Source organism: Elephas maximus, chromosome 6 (genome assembly GCF_024166365.1).
Source record: "Elephas maximus indicus isolate mEleMax1 chromosome 6, mEleMax1 primary haplotype, whole genome shotgun sequence".
NCBI lineage: Eukaryota > Metazoa > Chordata > Mammalia > Proboscidea > Elephantidae > Elephas > Elephas maximus.
The window spans coordinates 10,658,724-10,671,407 of NC_064824.1; the positions used below are offsets into that span (position 1 = coordinate 10,658,724).

Sequence of the window (12,684 nt, forward strand, 5' to 3'; positions counted from 1 at the left end):
ATCTACTCTGTCATATAGGGTGGCTATGAGTCAGAGTCGACTCGATGGCACACAACAACATAATTAAAACATAAAATTTAAACATAAAATACTCTCTATTAGGTCACATGGATTCTTGAAAAACCAATGGATTCAATTAGCATTAAACCTTAATTTGATATAGATAAATATATAATTTATGTGTAAAATGGGAGTAGAATAGTATCTCCTTAATGTGATGTGGAGTCAGAATCAGTATTTTGTGTACTTGGAAAATATATTAGAAGCATTCCTTTCTTGGTGTTTGTTTTTCATACAAAGTTCTGTATATTTATTATGATTTAATTTGGCTAAGACTTAGGAAGTTTTGCCAAGGCAATAAAACAAGGGAAAAATATTTAAAACATTATATGAAAAAGAATGAAGTGTCTTAAATATATCCTTTTGTTACCTCCTTCAGAAATTTATAAAAATTAGCTAAAAGCTTAGGATTTATTAGCAAAGTGTATAAAAATACCTGGATAAAGGAAGATGAACCAATAGCAATAGGATGGATATATCAATTGCTTAACAAGTTGTTTAATGGATGAAAGCAATTTATTTAAAATGGGAAATTTTTGAAGCCTGAAATGTATAGAAATTCATTTCATAAAGATTACATAAGCTAGGAAAATGAATTGTCAACCTTAGGTGAGGGGCTATTTCAGAAATATTTTAATAATGGAAGAACACCAGATTCTTGGTTAAAAAAAAAAAAAATAGGAAGATGAAATGTTGCAAAAATATCCATCCTTCTCCAAATAAATGTGTTAATGGAAAAACACATTCTTTGTCAAAATTTCAACAACTCTGCTAAATAAAATTTTCTTCTGAAATTAAATTTAAAATAAAATCAGCCAGATTATTAAATAACTCTCTTAAAGGGGCAAGGCGATGGTAAGTAAAAATGGGCAGCAGGATTAATAATGCTTATCACCTTTTACAAAGTATTAAGAAATAATTTTTTGAAATAGTATAGAATTTAAGAAAAAAAATAAACATGAGAAGTAGTCCTTGATATTACAGTAGCTATTCATTCGTATGAAGAAAAGATATTCTAATTGGGTGAACAAGTCCTTCTGAAACAACCCTAAGCATGAAAAGCACCTAAGTAGATGCTAAAGTGAACATTTCAAAGAAGGAGAGAGAAACTGGGCTACTGATGAGCTGGAGTTGGGAAAAAGACAATTGTAGAAACAATCCTGCTGTTCTTGTTTAATAAGAAGAATGTGCATGTTTTAAGCCATTTAATTTGTCTTAATTTATAAAATACTGGAAAGTAAAGTGGTAAAGAAAACTAGTACTATCTCACATCCCTTCTGGACACAACCACCATTAACAAGTCCATTGATTTCCTTCTAGTCTGTATTGTACACACAACTTTTTACAGTTGACATATTTTCATCCAGTTATAGCTTTTGTATTTTCAACCAACATTACAATAATTGCCCATTATATTACAAATAAACATCATTATTGATAATTAAGATTCCAGTATATTGATTCTGGATTGTTTTCTTTACAAAACAACTGCACATTTGAATGAATTCCAATGTTTCATCTTTATAAATAACAATTTGTGAACATCTTTGTGTGTAAGACTTTTTTAGTACAAAATAGACTTTTTAACTAGGTCTCTCTGTAGCTGAATAGAGACATGTGTATGTATATACATATACATACATACATACATATTGCCTTGGCTTTAGTTTGGCCATATTCTTTAAGATATTTGCACATGAGATAAATAAAAAGATGTTGATTTTCTTTTCTTTTTTCCTTCCTGTAAATTATTGTTTTATTTAGTATTAAAAATGTCCAGAAAGGAAGTAAAATGGTTTTGTGAATTAATCCTTTAAAAAGCAAGCAATTATAGTTATTTTTGTGCAGACTTAATCTAGTACCCTTTTAAATGTGCAATCAAGTGGCATCTGTAATTATTAGAGCCACTTGGCTCACGCACACAATTGAATCTACTGAAATAAAAAAAAAAAAAAAAAACGCTTGTTTATTTGCCTTATCTATTCCTGTAGAACTTACAACTAAGAGCTGACTTTTACTTTTCCCTCCATAAAGCTTAGTTTTGGAGGAATTCCTGTACCAGGCAAACCTGGGACCTTTTTAAAGAAAAACTTCCATGGATGCATCGAAAACCTTTACTACAATGGTGTAAACATAATTGACCTGGCCAAAAGACGGAAGCATCAGATTTACACAGTGGTAAGTCAGCATATCTTTCAGCTTGGTGGTTTCTATCACCAAGCCTTGCTTTCTCTGCAGCTCTTTCATAGCCTGTTTATCTTAATTTATAAAAGTTCCGTCAGCCTCCCAAGGTGAAAATGGAGAGCAGGAGGAAAGGCAGGGACTGTGTCAATCTGAATAAAGTTATTGAGAGAAAGAGACACATCAGAGGTATCCAGAGAGCTTCATTTGCCTGGTTGTGGGTCCTGTGCCAGCTGTGGCTCATGTTTGCAATCTGCACTGTGTTAATGCCGGTTTCTCTATTATCTCTGGAAAGTGCATCAAGAGAACCACACATCCTATTCAACTCTATAGCTTGGGAAATCGATATTTTTCTGCTTGTTGTTCACATTAAAAATAGTATGTTTTCAATAAGAGAGGTTAAACTTTTGGTGTTTTTGAGATTTCCTTGGTAGCACTCACAAATTTAGTAATTCTCTAATAATGAATGTTTTTCTTTCATGATAGTTCATGAGTTTCATGAGGGCCAGGACATTTTTTTCTTTTTTCCTTTTCTTCATTGCATTCACAGTATCTAGTAGAGTGTCTTGCACATAGTAGGGACTCAGTACACACTTGTGCAATGTGTGAATGAATAAATGGCTGTTATTATAATCCCTGGATGGTGGGGATAGGATTCAAAGTCATGTGCTTCACTCTGGCTCTTTGGAGTGAACGTGCACATTGATACAAACCGATTGAAGAGTCATTCAGCAACATTCATATCAAGGCTTACTATGTGCAAGGCACCGGATTCACAGATATAAATAGTTGTCAAATCTATTAAGTTTTCCAGTACTGCATGAAGACATCGAGAAAACCCTTGTGATCAAGCCATCCTTTTATTTTCTGTTATCCCTACTGGAAGGACTGTTTCAAAAGCCTTTATAGTAGAAGACAGACTGTTGCTTTTCTTTACAATGTATTAAGTCACTGAGGCATGGAGGAGAGGGGGCAGCTTTTTTCCTGGACTTTTTGCTCAGTGGCATTAAAGGTAAGTTTGCTTTCAGTTTTTTTGTTTTTTTTCCTTTGCTTTTCTTTCTAATAAAAAATGTAATTAATTGGTCTCTTCTCTATGGTGCAGCTGATCTATTTTGCTTCTCAGTTTGTAGTTGACTTGTGCTAGGATATGATGGCAATCTCCATGGAGACGATCACAGGTTAGGGACACTTCTCAAGCATCCTCAGCTTGAATCTCCATTTCAATTCTAATCAGAATGAATCCAATGTGCCTTCACATATTCTCTTCCTCCATCCTGAAATAGCTTCCTTTTCTTCTCCATATCTCTCGATCCCATGGTGAAACTGGGACTAAAATAACTCTATTTTTAACATAACCTCCCCAGACCTCTCCAAAGCATATCACCAGGTTTCTCTAGCACCTGGCCTAGGTCCTAGCACCTGACCCTGTTGGGCCAAACTAAACCCATGGAGGAATCTGCTTTCTTGGAACTCACAGCAGTTGCTGTTGCTTTTAAATGCATGTACTCTCATGATTCCTAGTGCACAGAGGTCTCTCTCTTGTTCTCTCCATGTAAAGAGACTATATATATATAATTTATATGATATATTGTAACAAAATCCTATTATATCAGATAAAATGTAAAACATGCTATTTCTGAAATAATCTTCAGTATCTGTGCTTGTACAATAGTCAAACTACTTTATGATTTTCTATCTAGGCAGTCTTTTAGAGATCTAAATGTTTAGTATCTACAATATAATGTTCTGTTTCTTTTTCTTCACATAACCTCATGTAAAGTTAATCGAGATTCTTCGAGATCTACTATTCATGGATTTTGTGAAATACATGTTCGTTTTGTGTCCAGTAAGAATTTGACACTAATTGATCATATTTTTTCCATTTTGCAAATTAACCCCCCAAAAAATACCAAATTATTTATGATGTGATTTATCCTGAAAGGGTTTCTTTTTGTCTGTCTTTTCTTCTCCCTCTCCCCTCCCCACCTTCTCCCCTTCCTCCTCCTCCTCCTTCTTCTTCTTCATGTTATACTTGAGTTGAATATGTAGGTCCCAGCCCCGAAGTAGCACTTCACAAAGTGAATGAAACTCTAGGTGAGCTGGTTAGCCTTTTTTGGTGACAAGTAGTAAGGACACACTCAGGTGGAAAGATGAGCATGCATACAGATGTTGAATAATAAAGGAACCTCTAAGACTGGAGGGCCAGGCACCTGGAGAGCAGGATTGGGGTGGTGCTGGATCTGAGGCAGCTCTGTCGATTGTAGCACAGAGGGTGCATTTTCCCCCTGGTGCTCCATCATAGATGGACTTCAACAATTCATTCCTGTCCCTTTATCCTTTGTCTCTCTACTGGCTTTCCCACCCTAAGCTGTGCCCGCTTATAATGTGGATTTCTTCAGAATACCAGGTGTGTCTTACCCTTTGTTGTTTCTCATACTTCATGACTTTATTCTTTTTTCCTAAGATTAATCAGTTAAGGAGCCCTGGTGGCACAAAGATGAAATGCTCAGCCACTAAGCAAAAGGTCAGCAGTTCAAACCCACCCGTGGCTCCACAGGAGAAAAGACCTGGCTATCTTCTCCCATTAAGATTACAGCCCAGCAAACCATGTGGGGCAGTTCTACTCTGTCCTATAGGGTTGCTCTGTGTTGGAATCAATAGCATGTAATAACAATAGCAACACTAATGAGTGAAATTTCTTGGACATTTCCAGTTTCGATTCTTGAGGGAGGATCAGATTGACACATCTGCTCCTTTCATCCAGGCCATAGCATAGAAGTTTGGCCACCCTTGGGTGAGGTTCACATCTCTGTTACAATCAGCTAAGGCCAGTGGTAGGATCATGAGCTCTTAGGCCTGAATCCCTTCTCTCTAGGAGGTGCTGTGGTTGTTGCTGAGGACACATTTAGTATGTCCATATGCGTGCCCATTCCAAAGAAATGTGATCCAACGGAATGTGGAAATTGTCAAACAATATCATTAATATCATACACAAGTAAAATTTTACTGTAAATAAATCAAAAATTGTTGTAGTAGTATATCAACAGGGAACTGTCAGAAATTCAAGCTGGATTCAGAAGAGGACATGAAACAATGGACATCATTTTTGATGTTAGATGAATCTTGGCTGAAAGCAGAGAACATCAGAAAGATGTTTACCTGTGTTTATTGACTATGCAAAAGCATTAGACTGTGTGAATCATGAAATTATAGGTAACATTGTGAAGAACGGGAAATCCAGAACACTCAATTGTGCTCATGAGGAACCTTTACATAGATCAAGAGGTAGTTGTTCAGACAGAACAAAGGGATACTGAGTGTTTTAAAGTCAGGAAAGGTGTGTGTCAGGGTTGTAACCTTTCACCATACCTATTCAATCTGTATGCTAAGCAAATAATCTGAGAAGCTGGACTATATGAAGAAGAATGGGACATCAGGATTGGAGGAAGACTCTTTAACAACCTGCAATATGCAGACGACAAAACCTTGCTTGCTGAAAGTGAAAAGGATTTGAAGCACTTGCTGATGAAGATCAAAGACCACAGCCTTCAGTATGGGCTACACCTCAACATAAAGAAGCAAAAGTCCTCACAACTGGACCAATGAGAAACATCATGATAAATGGAGAAAAGATTGAAGTTGTCAGGGATTTCATTTTACTTGGATCCTCAATCAACACTTATGGAAGCAGAAGTCAAGAAATCAAATGATGCATTTTATCAGGCAAATCTGATGCAAAAGACCTCTTTAAAGTGTTAAAAACCAAAGGTGTCACTTTGAGGATTAACGTGCGCCTAACCCAAGCCATGGTATTCTCAATTGCTTCACATGCATGGGAAAGCTGGATAATGAACAAGGAAGATGGAAGAATTGGTGCCTTTGAATTATGGTATCGGTGAAGAATACTGAACATACCATGTACTGCCAGAAGAAGAACAAGTCTGTCTTGGAAGAAGTACAACCACAATGCTCCTTAGAAGTGAAGATGACGAGATTTCACTTACTTTGGACATATTATCAGGAGGGACCAATACCTGGAGAAGGACATCATGCTTGGTAAAGTAGAGGTCAGTGAAAAAGAGGAAGACCCTCAATGAGATGGATTGACACAGTGGCTGCCACAATGGACTCAAACATAGCAATGGTTGGGAGGATGGCGCAGGATCAGACAGTGCTTTGTTCTGTTGTAATAGGGTTGCTATGAGTTCAAACCAACTTGACAGCACCTAACAACAACAAGAGCAAGACATTATCTTGGGTGACATGTTTCTTCATGTCTTTGCCCATTTTCTTGTAACATTATTATTATTGTGACTATTTAGTTTTAAAAGTTTATTCTATATTTTAAATGTTAGTTCTTTTTAGGATTTATGGTTTTCAAACATTTTCTTCCAGTTTGTAGCTTGGTTTTCACATCTCAACAGACTTTTTCATGAAGCAAAAGACTACTGTTTTGATGAAATCCAATTTATCATTTTTTACTTTTATAAATCATGCTTTTGGTGTCGAGTCTAAGAACTTTTTACCTAGCCCTAACTCAGACAAAACCAAACCCATTTCTGTCAAGTCGATTCTAACTCATTTCCTTTCTTTATATCCTAAAAGTTTCATAGATTTATGTTTTACTTTTAAGTCCATGATCCTTTTCAAATTAATATTGTGTAAGGTATTATCTGGACAAACTTATTTAAGTAATCTTGATATTTGTTTTTCCCTAGATAAGTATAACCTATAACGAGCATGTCCTGTTTCTGGATTCCATCCTAATCCATTTTTTTTTTTTTACAGTTGCTTTAGTTTCCAGGGTGTGAAACAGTGTTTCTTGAGGTATATTGCACATGGATCAAAGGCTTTCAATGCTTTAAAATGTCATTGCCAGGTTTCGAACTCCTTTTTTTTTGAAGAGCTGGAATGGTGATATTACTCTAGTTCTAGGAGACCTAGTAACACTACTTGCCCACACTCCTCCCTCTAGAACAAGGATTAATAGATCCGAGACAAGTAAGCAACCCAGCATACAAAACTGTCTCACACACTCCTGACAATCCTCCTGCTTACTCACATGTGCTTAAGCTGTCCATCTCCTAATTAACCTCAGCACTGGCTTGCTAATGACATTTTTCTTGAATCCAGGTCAAGAGACAAGGGCTTTGTAAAGCACACTGATGCTCATCTCCTACCCAGTATTATCCCCCTAAAATATCTTATAAGACATTAGTACCTTTGAGTTCATTCTGCCAGCATAGCTGCACCTCCGTGAACTCATACACTATAAGGACTTTAGCTTAGACTAATGCCATGCTGTCCTATAGGGTCACTACGAGTCGGAATCGACTCGATGGCACTGGGTTCGGTTTTTGGTTTTTGGTAATGCCATGAATACCACCTGTGTGTCAGTTTCTCATACTGTGGTGGCTTGCTCACCTGGAAGCTATGCCACTGGCATTTCAAATACCAGCAGGGTCACCCATATTGGGCAGGTTTCAGAGGAGCTTCCGGATTAAGTCAAACTAGAAAGAAAGGTCTGGTGATCTATTTTTGAAAATCAGCCAAATAAAAACCTGTGGATCACAAAAGAACATTGTTCGATATGGGGCTGAAAGATGAGCCCCTTAGGTTGGAAGGCGCTCAAAGTACACAACAGCTACAAGGATAGACTCAAACACACCAATGATTGTGAAGATGTCACAGCACCAGGCAATGTTTTGTTCTATTGTACATGGGGTCACCATGAGGGAGTGCTGACGCAATGGCAACTAAGAACAACAACGTCATGAACTAGGGCAGTGCTACGTGCCATTGTGCTAAGGGATGGCAGAGAAAGTTGAAACACAGGAGCTTATGAAAACATTGTGCATGTCTATTGTTCATAAACTGGAGCTCAAAAGTTTGAGAGCCCAGCTTGAACCTTAGTTGTAAATGATTAAGACCTCTATGGAAGCATTTGTACAGGATATTTCCATACATATTTTGTGTTAAAAAATAATTTAAAAATTTATTTTTATTATTTTGTGTTAGAAAATTTAATGTTGAGGTAAATTAGAGTCACTGAATCAACAGAGAAAAAAAGGGGGGGCATAAGAGAGAGCAAGGAGTGAACACATGAGTTTGTGAATATTGACAACATCCATCTTCTACTTTTCAGGAAGAGTCATTAGCCAACACCTTATGTTTTGGTGTTTTTAAAACTACCATGGTACTTAACCAGAGTCCTGGTGGTATAGTGGTTAAGAGCTATGGCTGCTTACTAAAAAGCTGGTAGTTCGAATCCACCAGTCACTCCTTGGAAACCCTATGGGGCAGTTCTACTCTGTCTTATAGGGTTGCTATGAGTCAGAATTTGACTTGACGGTGATGGATTTTTTTTTTCTTTTTTTTATATATTTACCAAGTTGCCTAAAACTTTGCTAGCATACTTTTCTCCTTAGGGCTTAATTGGCAGTATTGTTAATATGACACACAAAGAATCCATTAAGTACTAATGCACTTGGAAAAAATTCCATGAAAACTGTTTTACTGTGCAGGCAGACAACCTTGGTTTTAACCTTCACAGTTTAAAGGGCGGGGGGGGGCATTATTTTTCTTCCAAATTGCTTCCATTACCTTGCTTAAGTGAGGACCTATATCACTACACACACACACACACACACACACACACACACGTGTGTGTCTATCTTATATCATTATATTGTGTTGTATTATATATATCATATATATTTCATAATATAAACAGATACACATGTGTGTCTGTTTATATGATATTACTTTACATCATATGATATATTCCTTGTCTTTTTCCTTTAGGAATTCCATGTGGGAAGAATTGTTCTGAAATGCAACCTCTTTTCTTCCCATAATCAAATTTAAAATTTCCTCCAAAGACACCACATCAGCTATAAAATCAGCTTCACTTCATGTCACTAAGTTACTGCGGTGCTTCGTAAGGACTTTTGGAAGAAATGGTGCTTTTGTCCTTTTCTGGTGTTTACAGACTCTCTCAGTTATTGAGCTTTTGGACGTTCTCAGTCAATCAGGAGAGTCAGGAATCTACAAACCAGACAGCTAGAATATAGTAAAAAAAAAAAAAAAAAGAATATAGTAGGGCCTATAAATTGCTAACGGTGATTCAAGGCTCCAGGAAGCCCAGCCTTTGCCTGCTCTAGACAAGCCTCTCTAGCGACTGTGTTTAGGCAGCATCCCCTCTGTCATCTGTCTTTCCTTTCTCCTGGGACCAGCCCTTCCCTGGAGATTTAACAGCTGTTCCATGGGGATAATTCAATTTAGCCTTTATAGCTCAATTTGACTAAAAGATGATCCTTCACACCCTGAAATGCAGTAAAATTAACAACTTACAGTAGGTGTAAAAATACCTCACTATTCTTCCTCAAATCCTCCATCCTATGCTAATACAGCAGCGTATAATAAACAATCAGAAAGTAAATGGCCCATCGAAGCATGCCTACAGCACCAGTAATGTGGATTATTATATGCATAATATAACATATTGCCCTGTTAAAAAAAAAATTGCCCTGTTAGTTTCCTGAAAATGATAAATTTCACCCTTTCCACTCTGTATGAAATTAATCTCTCTTCTGAGCTGTCCTTTTTAAGCACTGCAGCCCCTCTCCCAAAGGCAACGAGAATAAAGCGATGGCTTGGGAGCTGGTTGAAGCCTCACTTACTTCATTATTGGTCTAAAGGGGATTTTCTGTTTTTTAATTTAAAAGAAGAGCATGGTACGAATGCCTATGTAACTTCACTGTGTCTTCAATAGAAGGGAGAAGAAAGCAAATAGCTAATAGCGGGACTATGGTTATAGAACTGACTTTGGAGCTAATTGACCATGCCAATTCTCTTCTTTGCCTTTGTCTTCAAATAATCGAAATCAAGGAATTGAAAGGGCAATGGCCAATATTTAGCGCATATAATGATACTCCCAAACTCAAGGCTGAAATTGCTAAACAATCAAAATGCCTTTCCACACCTCCTAGAGGGAAGCCTACTGGAATTTCTCAACCTACTGATTCTGGCAGCACTAACATAGTGGTTGAGTGTCTGCCTAGGTTTCTAATCCCTACTCCAAGGCTTGGTAATCTGCATGACCTTGGGCAAGTTACCAAACTTCAGTATCCTCATACCTAAAATGGGGATAGTTAAGAGTACCTATCACAGTCTTATAGTAAATTTTCAATATATTTGTGATGTTAGCACAATGCATGGCACATGGTAAGAACCCAGTAAGTTGAAATTATTGCTAAGTAAAATGTCTACCCATCTATTCAACTGAAGTTGGCATGTAAATCGATATTTATGTGCCATCTTAGGTTGATGGTCATTAAATCGTATCCAGTTATTACATTCTACTTTTTCAACAAATAATAAAAGCAGACTGGAGGTAGCTCATGTGTCAGCCCCCGGACCTGAAGTTTAGTTTACTCCCAAACTGTTTAAATCATGAAGTAGGTTTTGGATAAACATATGAAGAAATATAACATCTCATTTAATTGAAGAAATTTAATGATCATCTCTAGTCCAGATCTGATCAAATAATGGACTCTTATTTTTTCTTTTTTTATCGTGCTTTTAGTGAAAGTTTACAATTCAAGTCAGTTTCTAATACAAGAACTTATACACACTTTGTTATGTGACCCTAGTGGCACTCCCTACAAGGTGACAACACACACCTTCTCTCCACCCTATATTTCCTGGGTCCGTTAAGCCAGCTTCTGTCCCCCTCTGCTTTCTCATTTCCCCTCCAGACAGGACCTGGCCACAGTCTCATGTGTCTACTTGAGCTAAGAAGCACACTCCTCACCAGTATCATTTTATGTCTCATAGTCCAGTAAAATCTTTGTCTGAAGAGTTGGCTTCAGGAATGGTTTTAGTTCTCGGCCAACAGAGAGTCCAGGGGCCATGTCCTCTGAGGTCCCTCCAGTCTCAGGCCACTAAGCTTGGTCTTTTATGAGTTCTGCATCCCACTTTTCTCCTGCTCCATCAAGGATTCTCTGTTGTGTTCTCCGTCAGGGTGGTCATTGACGATAGCCAGCTGCCATCTAGTTTTTGTGGTCTCAGGCTGATGAAGTCTCTGGTTTATGTGGCCCTTTCTGTGTCTTGGACTCATATTTTCCTTGTGTCTTCGGAGTTCTTCAGTCTCCTTTGCTTCAGGTGGATGGAGACCAATTTGTGCATCTTAGATGGCCACTCCCTAGCTTTGAAGACTCCAGATGCCACTCACCAAAGTGAGATGCAAAATGTTTTCTTGACATTCTTTGTTATGCCAGCTGACATAGATGTCCCCTGAAATCATGGTCCCAGGACCCTGACCCTACTACTCTGTCCCTCAAAGTGTTTGCTTATATTCAGGAAACTTCTTAACATTTGGTTTACTTGAGTAGTGCTGACTTCCCCGGTATTGTGTGTTGTTCTTCTCTTCACCTAAAATAATTCTTGTCTACTATCTAGTTTGTGAATATCTGTCTCCCTCTCTCCCCACCTGCCTAACCATCAAAGAATGTTTTCTTCTGTGTTTAAACTTTTTCTTGAGTTCTTATAAAGTGGTCGGATACAATATTTGTCCTTTTGCGACTGGCTAATTTCACTCAGCCTAATGCCTTTCAGATTCCTCCGTGGATTCTTCGTTGTTCTATATCATTGTGTAATATTCCATTGTGTGAATGTACCATAATATGTTTATCTATTCATCTGTTGATTGACACCTTGATTGTTTCCATCTTTTTGCTATTGTAAGCAGTGCTGCAATGAACATGGGTGTGCATATATCTAGTCATGTGAGGGCTTTTATTTCTCTAGGATATATTCCAAGAAGTGTGATTGCTGAATTCTATGGTACTTCCATTTCTGGCTTTCTGAGGAAGTGCCAAATGAATTTCCAAAGTGGTTGTACCATTTCACATTCCCACCAGCAGTGTATAAGTGTTCCAGTCTCTCCACAACCTCTCCAATATTTATTATTTTGTGTTTTTTGGATTAATCCTGGCCTTGTTGGGGTAACATGGTATCTCATTGTAGTTTTGATTTGCATTTCTCGAATGGCTAATGATTGTGAGCATTTTCTCATGTATCTGTTAGCCACCTAAAATGTCTTCTTTGGAGAAGTGCCTGTTCATATCCTTTGCACATTTTTAATTGGGTTGTCTTTTTGTTGTTGAGGTTTTATAGTATCTTGTAGATTTTAGAGGTTAGAAGTTGATCAGATTTGTCCTAGACAAAATTTTTCCCTAGTCTGTAGGATATCTTTTACTCCTTTGGTGAAGTCTTTGGATGAGCGTAAGTGTTTGATTTTTAGGAGCTCCTAATTTTCTAGTTTCTCTCCTGGCGTTTGTACATTGTTAGTAATGTTTTGTATACTGTTTATACCATGTATTAGGGCTCCTAGCATTATCTCTATTTTTTTTCCATGATCTTTATTTTAAATTTTATATT

At 37.3% G+C, this 12,684-nt stretch overlaps 1 protein-coding gene across 1 annotated transcript in view; it reads left to right on the forward strand.

Annotated features, from left to right (window-relative positions):
* The window catches only part of CNTNAP5 (contactin associated protein family member 5), a 1,201,383-nt gene that overhangs the window by 547,956 nt on the left and 640,743 nt on the right, over positions 1-12,684 (forward strand). Inside the window, exon 7 of the mRNA XM_049889068.1 lies at positions 2,095-2,238. Within this exon, the coding sequence (XP_049745025.1) occupies positions 2,095-2,238 (144 nt within the window). The remainder of the gene's footprint in view (positions 1-2,094; positions 2,239-12,684) is intronic.